The 17770-nt window shown below is 41.6% G+C and overlaps 1 protein-coding gene across 1 annotated transcript in view; it reads right to left on the reverse strand.

The window, feature by feature from the left end:
* PAPPA2 (pappalysin 2) overlaps positions 1 to 17770 on the reverse strand; it is a 323227-nt gene that overhangs the window by 99954 nt on the left and 205503 nt on the right. The window contains exon 14 of the mRNA XM_055419199.2: positions 1823 to 1994. Coding sequence (XP_055275174.2) covers positions 1823 to 1994 — 172 coding nt within the window. The remainder of the gene's footprint in view (positions 1 to 1822; positions 1995 to 17770) is intronic.

Genomic DNA, 17770 nt, shown 5'->3' on the forward strand with positions numbered 1-17770 from the left:
ATCCCACCAGGAGACACAGTGGCACCAAAACCAAACGTAAAATGACCAGTGAAAGCACCTGTCACCCCAACACCACTCCTGCCTGGTTGCCCTTCCCTCCTTCCCAGTGTTCCCAGATTGCCTGCCAGAAGTACCCAATTCAAAGCCAGACACATTTTTCTGGTTAGTTTCAGTTCTTATGTCAACGAAAAGCAGATATCCCTGCTGTCTTGTGATCACAAGCTGGGATCATATCATTTCTTTAGCGGGGCCAGGCTCGGGTGATGGGAGCGGTCAACTGGAGATCTGTGCTTGATGATTCCATCATATGACTGGCAAAGGGCGAGCTCCCACCTTCCTTCTCCCAACTTGGCCCCAACCACAATGCTCTCAGCCTGGAAGACTGGCTCCAATCACAGCGATCACTTAAAGAATGTCTGTCTAACTCTGCATATATTGTCTGGGTTTTCTCCTGGCTCCAATAAGTATTGACTGTTCTGTTTTGAATTTGCTCCTAATTTTAATGAATTGCAAACACCATCTTTTCTACTCTCTCCTTCTTTACCTAGCACACAAATGTATTCCGTTTCTACATTGTTTTTGTTCTTTTTCCCTCTTTCCATCTCTTTTCTAGTGTAGGGTAAGCTGAGTTACGGACAGGTAGGTGATAAGAGTTCTGCTTTTCTGACCAGAGCATTACAGACCAAGGAGCTGATGCTTCAAGGTATGTTAAAACGGTCTCTCTACACAGAACACTCTTTAAGCCATCTGAAACCAAAGATTGTATCTTTAAATTCTGTGTCTAAGCGAGTGAAATTCCTCCATGGATCCACAATCTGCTGAGCGGTCAACTGGTACAAGATGAAAAACAATTCCAATCTTCCAAGCCATTGATACCTGACCACCAATCGTGCCTCCACTCGTCCTTCATCATACCTCATCTCCCTCACATTCTTCTCAAGCACCATTTACCTTTTGCCTAATGCATCCTGTCTATCATATTGTGCTCATGTGTTCTCAAATTTCAAATTCCTCTGTAGAATATGGAAAGCTTTCTAAAGGAAAGAGGGAAAACACAATTCTTAGTCGACAGTACACCATCATGGTCACCATAATGGCAGCTTTGCAGAGAGCTAGGTGCCTATTATTTTGATAGAAGTTTATGAATTATTTCTACTCAGTCATCAAAACAGCCCAAGGACATAAATACCTCTGATCTAACTATTTTACAAATGTGGAAACAACCTTAAAGAGGTTGGCATGTTTTGCTTGTCTTTACCTAAAATGACACAATAAACAAAGGAGTCAAATTTCATTCCAAGTCTGTCTCCCAAGCCATGCTCTTCACTAATATATTCTACTACCTTCATACCACCTTGAAATCCTGGAAGTGGTGCCATGGTAGCTTACAGAAATTTGAAAAATGCAGTCAAAACTTGGATCTTGATATAAGTCCTACTTCAATAGCAGAAGAAAGAAAATCATAATTTTTCCTCCATTATTCTTATAAGGAAGGTCAGATTTGGGGGAAACAGGAAGAAAATGTATCACAAAAAAGCTGATTGCATCCTATCTTGCCTGCAAATTTTGGACAGGTCTAAACTGTAACACTCTCATCTTGAAGCCAAAAGTTGGGATCATAATTTCTTACACTTCTTATATATTCCTACACATACTTTGCATTTCTATAAATCCATGCTTCTCCTTGATTGTTAGAGTACTCATTTTTCCTTTCAGATGATTTAAAAACACAGGCCTTTCCCCCCATCCAGCCAGGAGGAGGAGCATGCATACTGTCCCTCCCCAGGGGCTTGGTCCTGATGACCACAGGTTTCCAACTCACCTGAATGGGCCTGAGGTACTGCCCATTGCTGGCTTGAAGGGCAAACCCCCTCTGACAGGTGAGAGAGCACTTCATGTGACCCGGGCCACCAGAGGTACAGTTCACCATATCCGCGTGATCAAGCAGCAATGGCGCACAGCTGCCCTGCTCCCCACAGGGCTGATGGACACAGCTGGAGATGACAGAAGCAGAAATATCTTACATTGACTTGCTAGGCCGCAGCAAAGGCTTTGCCTCTCCCTTTGAGAAGGGTCTCTAAACCAAAGAGAACACTTTCTTGAAAACCTACATTAAACTCATTACTTCCTTCTTGTGACCTGGAACCAAGCAACATAAAGTAAACAGGAACAATATCAGCTACGAAGCGATTGTGAACCAGATTTCTATGGATCTTCCAGGAGGAGAAAATGACAATGCGACAGGTGGGGAGAGTGTCCCCAGAGCTCTGGATGGCATAGAAGTGAATAGATCAGAGGGTAATCCTCAAAATATTTCACAGCCAGTACTTCTGAGCCCCAGACAATCAGAACAGATGCAGGGCAAAGATCAGGAGTGAATTCTGGAGGTCCCTGGTTGTGTCAGGCAGAAACCTTTTTGTTTTTCCATCATGGGTTGGTCTCAGGGGGCTCTGTAGAACAGGTGTTTGATCTGGCAGAAAAGGCAACATTTATTTACTGTTGGCATGGAGTATTTTCTTAAACTTTTTATTTTGCTTTGGGGTATTAACAGCCAACAGTTAACAATGATTAACAACTAATGTTGTGATAATTCAGGTGAACAGCAAAGGGACTCAGCCATACATATACCTGTATCCAGTCTCCCCCAAATCCCCTCCCATCCAGGTTGCAAAATAACACTGAGCAGAGTTCTATGTGCTATACAGTAGGACCTTGACAGTTATACACTTTGAATATAGCAGTCATGTGGCATTAGTAGGTAAAGAATCTGCCTGCCAATACAGGAGTTTTTAAGAGACATGGGTTCAATCCCTGGGTTAGGAAGACTCCCTGGAGAAGGGCATGACCACCCACTCTAGTATTCTTGCCTGGAGAAACCCATGGACAGAGGAGCCTGGCAGGCTACAGTCCATAGAGCCACAAAGAGTCGGACAAAACTGAAGTTACTTAGCACACATGCACATATACCACTGAATATCAACACTGGCTTGGAAGAAAGGCTATGACAAATCTAGACAGCATATTAAAAAGCAGAGACATCACTTTACCAACAAAGGTCCATATAGTCAAAGCTATGGTTTTTCCAGTAGTTACGTACAGATGTGAGAGTTGGACCATAAAGAAGTCTGATGCCGAATAATTGATGCTTTCAAACCGTGGTGCTGGAGAAAAGTCTTGAGAGTCCTTTGGACAGCAAGGAAATCAAACCAATCAATCCTAAAGGAAATCAAATCTGAATACTCATTGGAAGGACTGATGCTAAAGCTGAAGCTCCAATACTTTGGCCGCCTGATGCAAAGAGCTGACTCATTGGAAAAGATGATGCTGGGAAAGATTAAGGGTAGGATGAGGGGGTGACAAAGGATTGGATGGTTGGATGGCATCACTGACTCAGTGGACATGAGTTTGAGCAAACTCCAGGAGATAGTGGAGGACAGGGAGACCGGGTGTACTGCAATCCATGGGGTCACAAAGAGTCGGACACAACTGAGCAGCTTAACAACAAATCAGAAATTGGGCCCATGACAGAAAGAAGAAAAACCTCACGATATCAAGTCCCTGCCACATGCCTAATGTGCTAGATGCTTCCAGGACATTACCTCATCAGAGAACTGTTGTCTGGGTCTCTAAAGCTAGTCACGTAGGAATAGGAGAGACAGTTAAACTCCCCAGGGTTCGAGGGGACCCTATCAGGACCATGACAGCATCAAGGATGTAACAAATTCAAAAGACAGTTATACTTTTATCAAGGCAGAAAAATTTAGAGCATTGCCCCCAGGCTGTGTGACTTTGAATCCTGGATTCACCATTTACTACCTGTGTGGTATGGTTGAGTTATTTATTCCCCAGGGTTTCAAGTCCTTCCCCCATGAGATGAGGGTGATAATGGTGCGTACCCGTATGTAGCTATTGTTCCTAGGTTCATTCTCTCTACTGCTCCACTGCAAATGGCCCACATCCCACAGTCAATGGCCTGTTTTCTATGAGTCACCTGCATGCTTTGGTTTTCCCATGTCTACACCTTTGCTCAATTTATTGAACCTTTTAAAGGCCTTCCCACTCCAAGAAGCCCCTCCAGATATCTTCCTTCTTTGAATTTTGAAGGGAAATTTAAAAAATAACTTTTGTAACATTTGTTTTACTCTATTATAGCCATGATTTTTAGTTAACTTATCCATTCTCTGATCCACAAGGCAATGGGCACACAAGTGTCTCCTAAATGCTGCTGAATCTCCCAACTAGATTATGATCTCCCTGAAGACAAATACTGACTTCTACCCACTTTTGTATTTACCATACACCTAATTGTGGGAGATCAATCCTGGATGTTCATTGGAGGGACTGATGCTAAAGCTGAAACTGCGATACTTTGGCCACCTCATGCGACGAGTTGACTCACTGGAAAAGACTCTGATGCTGGGAAAGGTTGGGGGCGGGAGGAGAAGGGGACGACGGAGAATGAGATGGCTGGATGGCATCACCGACTCTGTGGACATGAGTTTGAGTGACCTCCGGGAGTTGGTGATGGACAGGGAGGCCTGGCGTTCTGTGATTCATGGGGTCGCGGAGAGTCGGACACGACTGAGCGACTGAACTGAACTGAACTGAATTGTGGGAGATGCAACAAATGTTTGCTGTTAAATATTTTCATGTCATAGACACCAAAGTAAGTCAATGGCTATCAAAATGGTAAATTTGTTAACTTTTATAGTGATAGATGGGGATATGAAGTTAAAAAAAATCATTATCAAACAACGACTGCCCTACTGTTTCATTCATTCACAAACATTTCCCAAGCACTTAGCTCATTGGTCTCAGTACTGGGGATAAAATAAGTATGCCCTTAAAGAACTCATAGTCTAGTGAGGGAAAACAGCATGATAATTTTTATACTTTCTTGCTCATGATGTTTTTGCCAGTGGTGGTAAATCTTAATCAAAATGACTTCTGTGAATCTCGTCATCATTCATTTGTTTTATTTGCTCTTGAATTCTGTTAGAGGCCAATGACTTTTATCAAGGAACTGGGCAACAGTATAAGAAAGTGGAAAATAAAATGTCATTGAATTGCACTGAAATAATTGAGAATTGATTTAAAAAGCACTAGTCCAAGAAGTATGGATTTGATTTGAATATGCTAAAGTTGCTGCCTCTGATCTTGTACCCATGGGATTTAAACTATGTCAGTGACATTCTCATTTTTTTTTTCACCCATGCTTATCAGGAATAGGATGGAGGAATTGGAGTTGAGTGGTATGCAGTAAACGTTTTTTCTCCTGTAAGCCCTGTAATTATTCTCTGGGATTGTGTAGTATTTCCTCAGACTCACTACACGAAGCCTGATGAAGGGAGGAATATATAGGTTGGGGAGATGGATTCTTCAAATTCAACACTGCTAATTAGGTCTGCAATGCGGGAAATAAAATTTGTCTCTGAGTCTTCATTCAGCCTAGTGGCATAAGGAATCTTGAAACCTGACCATCCTTCATGGAATAAGATGAGAAACCCTCATTAGTGATGCTAAACAACTCCAAGTTCCATAGATACTACATGCCTTCGATATGCACAAAATCTAATATTTCTTCAGTGTGTTAAGCAGAGAGGACTGGAAAACAGAGAGTCATTAACAGTTCTGGTTCATGTCAGCTCACTGCCAGGAAACTAACGTGAAATAGCACGTGCTATTTTCCAGTGACTCCATCCAATTCATCCTCAGAGTCATCACTGAGGACAAATGCGTGCTGAGATAAGACACAAAGCAAATACTGTGAATGAGCCTCCTTCCATCAAGACGGTGTTCCATTAACTATGGTTGAGAAGTCCATCGGTACTGGCAGCAAGGGAGGCAGAACAGGACAGGGGATCTTAGAAGAAGGGGAAAGTGGCATGAAATAAGACCAAGATAAAAAAAAGAAAAAGCATCAAACACAGACCTGTTTATGAAGTGAGAAATGGTTTTAGGGCAGCTGCTGCAAATTCTTTCACTAGCTTATATTTCCATTTGCTTCCTTTTTAAGGAATTTGTTTTATGAGGACGGTGTTCGTCAGGTCGTTAGCTTCTGACGGCATCTGGTACCAATTGTAGACTTCTCTGCCTTGCACCCTATCCCCCAAACCCCTTTTGCATTTCTCTTCCACTACAAATACACTGCTTCTCTGAGTGATGTACTGTATTCTCTGTTTTCCCATGCTCCTGATACATTCTTCTTTCTGGCTACTACTACATTAAGCCCCAATGTCATAATGATAGTGTTGCTAGTAAACATAATTTGCCTTCAAACTTTTCAAAAGCTTTCTTCTTAAGGTCTTTGGACACATGTCAATGAAAGTGGCAGCAACAAAGCCTTACCATGCTCCAGAGAGATGGGAAGTTAGGTATTTATCTTGGTTTGACATACAAAGAAACTAAAGCTGTTTGGAGTCTGGCTAAAGGCCACACAGAGTCAGAGGAAAACCCTCAAACTGGAATGCAGAGCTCTCAGTCCCCAGGCCAGCTTAGACCACCAGGCCATCTCCCTGGAGATGAGGTGGGTCTCCTGTTGCTTTCTTCTCCATTCAGGAGCTAACATCATTGGCCAGGATGAGCCAAGAAGTTCCTTAGCAGGGTGGTTGGGGGAAAATGATGGATATATTTCATGGTCATTCTTAGTTTTGAGCGGTTTACTTTTAAGTGATAGCAAATCAAATTAACGATCTCTGTCCAGCTGCCTGTCTGCAAGATGCCCTGTTAAGCCTGCTTCCTCATTAGGCAACCTTACCCTTTCACCCATTTTTTCCAGACCTTTCCAGACCCCATCACAATGTGTTCTCAGGTAAGGATACGATACATCCACTCAGACATGATTCACAGCTATTTCCATTTTAATGGGAGACAACATTTGCAGACTGAAGAATGAGTTTTTCATGGTGGAATTTTAAGTCAATAGGCCCTTAGAGATCACACTATGTAGATGGTCCCCTTACCCATCCTTCCAGCTTTGCTCTCTGTCTCTCCACTTCCCCAGTATGCCTCTATTCTCTCTCTCTCTCCTGGTTCTCACTCCCCAAAGTCGTTGCATTTGAGGGTTTTAAAAAACACTTTAAATAGAGAAATCCTATTGAAAAATGTATGTTATCCCTGGACTATCCTCTTGTATAAAATCTTCTTGTGGGTATCCAGGCACACTTCTAGCACCATCCTACCAAAATGATGTGTGTGCTTCCTTTACGTTTGGGCCTCCGAATGATGCCTTGGGAAATCTCTGCTGGCAGAGTTCCATAAAAGAATAGCCCTCATCTGTCACAAGGTATACTGTGTCAACCATCATTGTGTTTTTGACTCACTTAGGCAGCATCTAAAAAATATAGATACCCAGGCTTTTCCCCCTGGAGAGTTTGATTCTGTAGGCTTGTGGTGGGATCCTCAGTGGCGATTTTATTTTACATTTCAAAGTCCCTGATGCTCATCAGGAGTGAAACTCAGTACCACAAAGACTTGGATATGTGTAACCGGAAAGATAAGTCAACAAATTCCATAGGCCAAGACTATAAAATAACCATACTGATTCCAGAAGGAGAAACTGGTCCCACTGTTTCATCATTATGCTTTAATGTTTTCAGCACAAATTACCACATGGGAGCCATAAGACAGATCGAAAGTATAAAACATTTCCCTAATTCTGAAGAAGATTTCAATATAGTCAAAGAGAGAAAATAATTAAATCATGTGGTACCGATTATAAATCCAGGGCTGTTCCAGAGAAATTTTATCATTAAATATGATTTGACCTCAATAAATTAATAGGATTTGGAAAGGCAAAAGAGATATGCCAGTAAGTTATCTCCAATGCTTTCCAGACCAGACAGAACACAGCACAAAGCAACACTCTAAAAGCCTAGACAAAAATCACCATTTCCTTTCCACTGAGAACTAAAGAAAATTCAGTAGGTGTGGGTCTCTAATTCTGACTAACAAATTTAGAGAACCTATATGGAAAGTCCTGAATATTCGTTGGAAGGACTGATGTTAAAGCTGAAATTTCAATACTTTGGTCATCTGATTCAAAGAACTGATTCTTTGGGAAAGACCCTGATGCTGGAAATGATTGAGAGCAGGAGGAGAAGGGGATTACAGAGGATGAGCTGGTTGGATGGCATCACCAACTCAATGGACATGAGTTTGAGCAAGCTCTGGGGGTTGGTGATGGACAGGGAAGCCTGGTGTGCTGCAGTCCATGGGGTTGCAAAGAGTCAGACACAACTGAGCAACTGAACTGAACTGATATGGAAAAGCATCAACATCAATATTTGATGATAGACTTAGAGGCAAGTTTCCCAAATCTTCTCCTACCTTCCAATGGTTGGTAAGGAAAGAGCATGGCTAACACCAGAAAGTAGACATCATTCTCAGCAAAAAGCAGACAGACTCACTAACAAATCTGTCATGAGCTGTCTCCCAGGGTATACCAAATAAGACATATTAAAATTTTTTCCATTGCCTGAGGCCACTAGAGGGAAGCTCGCCTCACTTCCAGCCAAGGTCCATACTTGGAAAGCTGGGCAAAGTCCTGGCTGTCCTGTCCACAGCTTCCTTACAGCTTTGGCATAAGGTTCCCCTGAGGGTCTGAGCTACCCATGAGGAATTTCAGGAGGCTGTGACACTATTCCAGAGCCAGTCAGAATCAATAGTGAAACCTTATTTCTTCCATGTAGGATGTGATGAAAATTTATGCACCAAAGACCCCATTTCTTGCATGGGACTGCTGGAGAGTGGAGAAGACCTTTGAAAGTGATCTTAGAGGAACCACATGGACCTTAAAGATAATTCAACCTTAATTTCCTATTTTAGAGAGGAGGAAACACACTAACAGAAATGATGGGATATTTCAGAACTTCCTACCGTACTCAGACTACAATATAGTAACAAACAAACATCAAATTAAGCTTTAGCTCAAACTCAAAATCAGGATGACTCAGCTTGTGAACTTTTCTAAAGTCAATGTCTCACCCTCTCTCAGGCATCCAACTTGATACCTGGAATCCAGGTTAGTTTAGGAGAAACATTCTGGTTTCTGTACCACAGTTTTTGAGAAATAGCATAATATGACGGAGAAAATAGTAGATCAAGGCCCATATGACTTGGGTTCAGGTCTTGGCATGTCCCTGCTTAGCTCTGTCACATTGGGTAAGTCTCTTAATCACTCTGGCCTTTTGTCTACAAATTTATAAAATGATGAAGTTGAACTATGTTCTCTTAAAGGTCTCTTTCAGCTTTAACATGGTATTTAACATCCTAGATGAGGTGACGGTGGTATTGGGGTGGGAGTACAGAAAACCCATGAATGGGGAGGATGTGGTAGAGAACCAAGAAAAGAGTTACTCACAATCTTCCCTGCCCAGTGTAAGTTTTTGCTTAATGTCCCAACTTTTAAGTTGTTAAGTTAAACAAAATATTGCAATTTATTTATCCAAGAAGTGTCACCATTGACCAAATAGCAATCCCAGTGGTTTCTGTAGAAACAACTCTTTGAAGGTTAAATAGTAAAAGAGGATCAGATGTCTCTGCATTCTTTCACTGTTTTACTGATTCTTATTGAAATAAGAGGCTATGGGCTAAGAAGGAATGTATGCTCTGGATTTGGCAGCAGATGGAAGAAGAACGTACAGAATGTAGAACAGACCGGAAGAGATGGAGTCCTCATTAATCATCCCACTACCAATAGGAAAACCAAATAATAATAATAACATCCATCCTTAGAGAGCTCTGCTATTTCTCCAAACAAATACAAAAAGATATGGCCTCCTTTTTGGCTGCCCATTCTACCTCTTCCTCTCTACTGGTTCCATCTTTGCTCTGTAGGACAAGAACCAGACTAAACGTCAAGTACATTTCCATTGGCCTTCTTGAACAGAACAAAGCCAGTACTTCGAGGGTTTTACAGAAAGAACATATGGACCAAGAAGAGAAAATTGATTCAAATTTTTCTCCTCTAAAGAATCTCATCTGACAGAAACAGGGGAGTCTCAGTAATAATTCTGATTCTTCCATCACGTGACAAAGAAATTAATATTGGACTAAGTAGACTTCTCCTTCCTTCCTGTATCCTGGGACAGCAGAGGTTTTCTCTGCCCTTCAGTTGAAGTATCTGACCCAAAGTTGGCCCCTCAAAAGACATCTGTCAGGAGACATCCATCTCTTCCTAGAATGTGACCTATTCATAAGTTCAGGACTGGACTCCAGTAGCCCCAGTACTGGGTAATTTGCTTTGTTCATTTCTAGTTCTGGGCGCAACTTTTGCCATGCCTGACTGTGACGCTAGAATCCCCATCCAAAGGCCCCCTCTTCTTCCTGGTGGCTCAGATGGTAAAGAATCCACCTGCAATGTGGGAGACCTGGTTGCGATCCCTGGGTTGGGAAGATCCTCTGGAGAAGGGAATGGCTACCCACTCCAGTCATCTGGCCTGGAGAATTCCATGGACAGAGGAACCTGGCGGGCTCCAGTTCATGGGGGTCACAGAGTCAGACACGACTGAGCTAATTTCATTTTCACTTTCTTCTAAAGTAAAACAGATTTTCATCACACAGCCAACATGTACTGCCTTTCCAAAGCCATCTCACCAAGTTTCAGAACTGACAATTTTAATGTAGATATAAAATATGTAAAACACCAAAGAAAGAGTCAAAGCAATTTCTGGCTAAGCAGCAAAGACTGTGCACCCTAGAACAGCACCAGGGAAGCATAATCACTCATCAGAAACAACAATAATAATAACAACAAACATAATATGTATAATACATATCTATATATATAATAAATACATATAAACATTTTTTTCCCACTTGCAAAAGCAGGAACAATCTCCACGTGGTGCATTTCCTAATGAAGAGTGATCAATGGAACCCCCAAATGACTGCACTGCTGACTCCCACTGCACCACCACTATTTATCCTTGGGCATCCCTCCAGTTAAAAAATAAATAATAAAAGTATCCTTGGGCCTCAATTAAACTATTAATTCAGGAGTGACATTTCCCCAGACATATTCGTAAGCCCATGCTAAGGATTTGTGAAACAGGTGGAGGTAAGGGAGGGAACAACATAGTACAGTGAATAAAGTTTAATGTGCATGAGCTTTCACATATGGTAATCCTAGAACAGTACCTAAAAGGCATGAAGAAAGGGTAGCATGGCTTCTGCATGCTATAATATACAAGCTTTGTGTTGACTGAGGTCTTAAGGAGTCACAAGCTAGCACCTTGAATGAGTCCCAAATTCATATATAGAAGTAGAACATAAAACGTATGTCAGACCAGGACTCTTCCCCTTGGCTTCTTTTGTCTATAAAGTTTCTTGACTCCCCAACAGAAGTATCACATTGTTCCCATCATCTTGTAATTCAGGGATTTATCAGTCCTGGGTTGACATCAGATTTGGAATATTACTCCTTTCTGTTCTGTTGCTCTTCTTAGCATTCCCAAGCCTTGCAACATTAATGGCTCATTTGCTTATGGAGATAGGAAGGCCCAAAGGAGCAAAGAGACTTCCTAAAATTGTGTGGTGAGACTAGATGATGTGGCCAGATGTGAGAGGCAGGGGTCTGGACAACAGGCTTGCTGCCATTCAAATAACCAGGCTTCTGCTGCTCTTGCGGTTATAGCTACATAGAACCAGACATGGCCTGAGAGTCATTCCAACCAGAATGCAGGGTCATATCTTTCAACAGCCTGTTTGGCAGGCTGGCAAAACAACAGAACCCTGGAAATACTGGTTTGTTTTATTTTCTGTGCTTTCTCCATCAGCTGCCAATAATACAGACCATTAGCACAGGGCTAGCCCTGAGCAAAATTGGGAAGCAGGTGATATTTTAAACTCATTTCTCATTTTGGCACCACTTTTCCTGCTTATCATACTCCCCCAAACTTCCAGATGCCTACACTAGGTTGCATTTCAGCAGAGCTCTGGTCTGATTTCCAACTGGCAACATCTATATGAGAATACCTTTGACAAAAATAGCTGATAATGACTTAAAACATTTGTACTTCTATTAAGTGGTTATTGACTATTTTCAAGAGACTGCTGGAGATTATCAGGACTTGAACAAAATAAGTCCTAACTGTGGAGTTTTAGACACTATAATAAGACATTGGGAGTTAGTGCCCAGAAGTCATTGTTTTGAAACCATCTTTAGCAGTAGACTCCAACCTCAGGTCTTCCTAAGCTGCCTGAGCCTGTCCCTAGCACTGAAACTCAAAACCTGAAAGCGGCCACCTGACTAATTCTAAAAATGTATCCCACTAGGAACCATCTCAGGCCACGTAATATTTTAATAAAGGCTTTTTCTAGTCTAGCCATGCTCTGATAAACCCATAAATGAGACCATGTCCGTGACCTTTCCATTTTTCCTTTCTAACCCCATGACAGCAAACAGTTGAAAAGACTCTATAGCTCTCAAAGCAGATCTGTGGTTCACCAGGCCTTCTGTCATCAGCCAGGAGAACCAGAATCCTCGCCAGTGGATTCTCCTGCTTCCCTCTTATTTTATGGAAAAATCATTCTGGGAAGAGGAAGTTGAGCAAGAAATCTAGGGAACAACTGAGCATTTATAATTCTTTTCTTGCTTAAGAAGAGAAAATAGATTCCATGTTAATTTGCTAAGCTGCTTTGGGGAAGAAGATAATCAAATGAATAGAGGTACAATACATATTTCATTTTCTATAGTGCCTTTCCCAGCAGCAAGAGATGACACTTCCCATCATCCTGGAACATTAAAAGGAAACTCTCTGCTCAATAGAAAAGATGAAGAGCCGAAGGATAAATTGATGCTTTAACCTGCAGCCCCTAGCACAAAAAAACGAAGTAGTCCTTTCTTTGTGAGGCTATCAGAAGGGAAGTGATTGGAATGGTTTACATAGGACTGAGTAGGTGAAGAAAAAGCCTGGCAAGGTATAGGAGCCCAATCCAGGTAGAGAAGGAAGGGAAAAGGTCAGCATTTTAAATTTGAGCTTCAAATAATTGAAGTACAATAGGAACTGATAAAGCAGCCGCAAAGAGGGTTCCAGGGAATAATGAAGCATGAAGCAGAATGACGGACAATAGAGATGGAATGATCCTATTACCAAGACCAGGATCACAAACTGGTTAGAGCAGGGATGGAATGCAAGATGCTGAGCTGTCCTCTGGCTGCATGTCCCTGGACTCAGAACCCTCAGGGTTTTGAGGGCTCAGGACTCTTATAATGTAGCCCCAGCTTTACCTGCAATCTATGGTGCAGCCAAGAAGACACCTTTTCACACCCGAGTCCCAACATCTTTCAAATGGAAAAACATAGCCACTTTCTCCCGGAAATTATCTGGGGATTATTCAAGTCAAGTGAATCCTATGGAAAAAGTGCTTTCCTTTCTACCACATCCCTCCAATCTCCCCTACCCCAATCAAAATCCCACGTCTACAGAAAACTCTCCAGGGATAATGGAGGGTGACCCAGAAATCTTCTATACTTGACTTACTGATGAAGGCCCTATCTTCACTGTCAGCAGATCCACCCTTTCAGGATTTGCTTTCTAAGGCTAAAGACATCTTCTGTGTCACAGTACGTGGATGTCATGGAAAGGGATCTGAAGATGTGATGCAGCTGAGGGAGACAGTCTGAGGCAGCTCTAACCCTGCAAGTCACCAAGGTTCACAAACTGCAAGTGGAATGTTATAAGTGATTTGGTGGTAGTTGATTGTTGGTTTTTCTCTTTTGATTATTTATGGTTGCAGTCTCTGCTTCAGGAGACAGGATCTGAAGAATAGAAGCTCCACAGAGACAACAAAGGTGACTGAACTAGTATTTGTTGTTGCTGTTCAGTCACTAAGTCATATCTGATGCTTTGCCACCCCAGGGACTGCAGCATGCCAGGCTCCTCTGTCTTCCACTAGCTCCTGGAGTTTGCTCAAATTCATGTCCATTGAGTGGGTGATGGTATCTAACTCTCTCATCCTCTGCTGCCCCCTTCTCCTTTTGTCTTCAATCTTTCCCAGCATCAGAGTCTTTTCCAATGAATTGGCTCTTTGCACCAGATTACCTTATGTGTCTCTTGAGAAACCTGTATGCAGGTCAAGAAGCAATAATTAGAACCAGACATGGAACAACTGACTGGTTCAAAATTGAGAAAGGAGTACAACAAGCCTGTATATTGTCACCTGCTTATTTAACTTATATGCAGAGTACATCACGCAAAATGTCAGGCTGGATGAATCACAAGCTGGAATCAAGATTGCCGGGAGAAATATGAACAACCTCAGATATGCAGATGATACCACTCTAAAGGCATAAAGTGAAGAGGAACTTAAAAGCATCTTGAGGAGGAAAGTGAAAAGCTGGATTGAAACTCACCATTAAAAACTAAGATCATGGCATTCAGTCCCATCATTTTATGGCAAATAGAAGGGAAAAAAGTGGAAGCAAAGACAGATTTTATTTTCCTGGGCTCAAAAATCACTGTGGACCATGACTGCAGTCATGAAATTAAAAGATGCTTGATCCTTGGAAGAAAAGCTTTGGTAAATCTAGACAATGTATTAAAAAGCAGAGACATCACTTTGCCAACAAAGGTCCGTATAGTCAAAGTTGTAATTTTTTTCAGTAGTCATGTACGGATGGAGAGTTGGACTGTAAAGAAGGCCGAGTGCTGAAGAATTAATGTTTTTTAATTGTGGTATTGGAGAAGACTCTTGAGAGTCCCTTGGACTGCAAGGAGATCCAACCAATCAATTCTAAAGGGGATCAGTCCTGGGTATTCATTGGAAGGACCGCTGCTTACTACACTAGTATATACGCACACTAACTGGCAAGTATCTGTGCATCCTGAAGCGTTTGAAACCAAACCAGCTATACACTATTCTTTGATGACTCACTTTTTAATTATCTGATTCTTTTCTTTACACAAGCATGATTAACAGAGTATGGTAAGTATGTTAAGACATTTTTACATCAAGTACACAGAAGTTGGGGCTGAACTCCAACTGATTTCCACAAGAACAGACTAATAGGAAATGTTTTTAATTCAGAAGATAAAATCTGCTTAAAAGTTGTTGCCTTGAATATAGAATGGTACAAGAGTACAATGTGTGGTCATTATTTTCTCTTGACTTAAACTTTATGTGTTCATGTTTAGTTTGCTTTAAGCAAATAGGAAAATGAAGATTTATGCAGATAAGAAAAAAAGGAAAGAAAGAGGAGAAAATCTGAGGATGACACTGTTCTTTACAAAAATATTTGTTTTTTCACTTAAAAAATAATACCTTTTTGAAAGGCACTATCATCTAAAAAGTTAAGTCACTTCAAAATTTGGCTATATAATTCAGTGAACATTAACTTTTTCCAAAAGACCACCTTGTTTATAGTGAAATATATACATACACATTTACACACATATAACTACATTTTACTGGACCAAAATTGGACTAAAAACAATTTATTGGACTAAAAACAATTAATTCTCAATTGTCCTATATTATGAGGAGTCAGAATGCAGATTATTTTAATAATAATCCCATTTTAAAGATTTTTTAATAATTTTATTACTTTCTAGGAAACCCAGTTGATATTACTGATTATTTTTCACTTTAATGAATACTATTAGCAATCCCAGCTGAGCTATTGAGAAGGTGGCTCAGGCTTAGACAAAAGGGAAAATGAACTCGGGAATAAAAAGTGAAAATGGATCAGTCATAAAATGATGTGAAGTATCTAGATAATGGAGCATAAAGAGGAGATTCTCTGGTAAAAGGCTGCCTAGACAATCCACCTACCAAGAACTGGGGAATTCCTATAAAGAAAGACCATCCTTTCAGAATCATTGTTCTTCCCTTCTGATTTACTTCTGCATGCAAATTCCTCACATGTCCTTGTAAGCCAAGCGGTCCTGTAAGTTAAAACTACATCAATACCGTGTGTGGCTCTATCAGGAATGAGGTCCTTATAACTCCAAGGTCTAAGCACACAGCCAGCTAGTCTGGCTAACACATTTTGGCACACATGATTCCAGCTTTTTGGAATTCACAATCTTGTGTAATTCCCTCAACCTGAGTGCAGGTGGAACCAATGACTTACTTCTAACCAATTGAATATGGCAAAGGTGACAATGTCCCTTCTGATCATTATACATAACCTAAAACTGAAAGATACTCTTGCTGAGAAATTTTCTCTTTGCCAGCTTTAAAGAAACAAGCTGTCATGCGTGAGCTGCCCAGTGGAGAGGGCTATAGGGCAAGGAACTAAGGACAGGACCTGTACAACAGCCAGCAGGAAATGGAGCCCTCAGTCTGGCAGCCTTCTGGGACCAAATGTCAACAACTGTGTGAGCTTAGAAACTGACTTTCCCCACAAGGAGCTTTCAAATGACCCGACCTGGCTGACACCTCATTATAGCCTTATAGAGGATCCAGTTGAGCCTGGCCTAGAATCTTTTTTAAATTATTATTAAACTTATTTTATATTTGGGTACAGCTGATTAACAATGTTGTAATAGTTTCAGATGAACAGGGAAGGGACTCAGTCATACATATACATGTATCCATTCTCCCCCAAACTTCTCTCCCAGCCAAGCTGCCACATAACATGGAGCAGAGTTCCATGTGCTATACAGTAGGTCCCTGCTGGTTATCCATTTTAAATATAGCAGTGTGTACATGTCTGTTCCAAACTCCCTGACTATCCCTTCCCCTCAGCAACTATGAATTCATTCTCTGAGCCTGTGAATCTCTTTCTGCTTTGTAAGTAAGTCCACTTGTATCATTTCTTTTTCAATTCCACATGTAAGGGATGTCATACAGTATTTCTCCTTCTCTGTCTGACCAGCTTCACTCGGTGTGACAATCCCTAGGTCACCCACGTTGCTGCAAATCTGGCCTAGAATCCTGAGTCTCAGAAACTGTGAGAGTGTAACTGTGTGCTGGTTTAAGCTGCTCAGTACGTAGCAGTATCGCTGCATGGCAATAGAAAACGAATACACACATAAACCTGGCTTTAAATTGCAGTTCTTCTTTCTGGCTTACCTGTACTTCTAAACTCCAAGAGAAGGGAATATATTTTTCTGATTTTCTCTCTGAGGACTGAGATTCTTTTTGCCTGGGCTAGGACCCCATGCTGAAGCTGAAGCTCTAATACATTGGCCACCCGATGCGAAGAACTGATTCATTAGAAAAGACCCCGATGCTGGGAAAGATTGAAGGCAGGAGGAGAAGGGGACGAAAGAGGATGAGATGCTTGGATGGCATCACTGACTTGACGGACATGAATTTGAGCAAGTTCTGGGAGATGGTGAAGGTCAGGGAAGCCTGTGCTGCAGTCCATGGGGTTACAAAGAGTTGGACTCTACTGAGTGACTGAACAAAACCAACAAGGACCCCACAGAAGCTAGATCAAAAGTTCTTTTTCTAATGACCCCCAATCCTCTGGATTCTGCCCATAAAATTGCTCCACTCCAGATAATTCATTTCCTGAATTTTCCCAAAAGTTCAAAGTATTTTTTTAAGATTTATTTGCTTTGTTTATCTTTGGCTGTGCTGGGTTTTGACTGCTTCACACTTGGTCTTTTCTCTAGTTGTGGCAAGAGGGGGTTACTCTCTAGTCTTGGTGACCAGGCTTCCCATTGCAATGGCTTCTTTTGTTGCAGAGCACAAGCTCTAGGGCACTCGGGCTTCTGCAGCCGCAGCTCTTGGGCTCTGGAGCATGGGCTCAGTAGTTGTGGCACATGGGTTTAGTTGCCCTGAGGCATGTGGGATCTTCCCAGAGCAGTGATCTGAC

The sequence above is a fragment of the Moschus berezovskii genome, chromosome 17 (genome assembly GCF_049115385.1).
Source record: "Moschus berezovskii isolate FMDL1 chromosome 17, NW_MosBer_1.0, whole genome shotgun sequence".
Lineage (NCBI taxonomy): Eukaryota > Metazoa > Chordata > Mammalia > Artiodactyla > Moschidae > Moschus > Moschus berezovskii.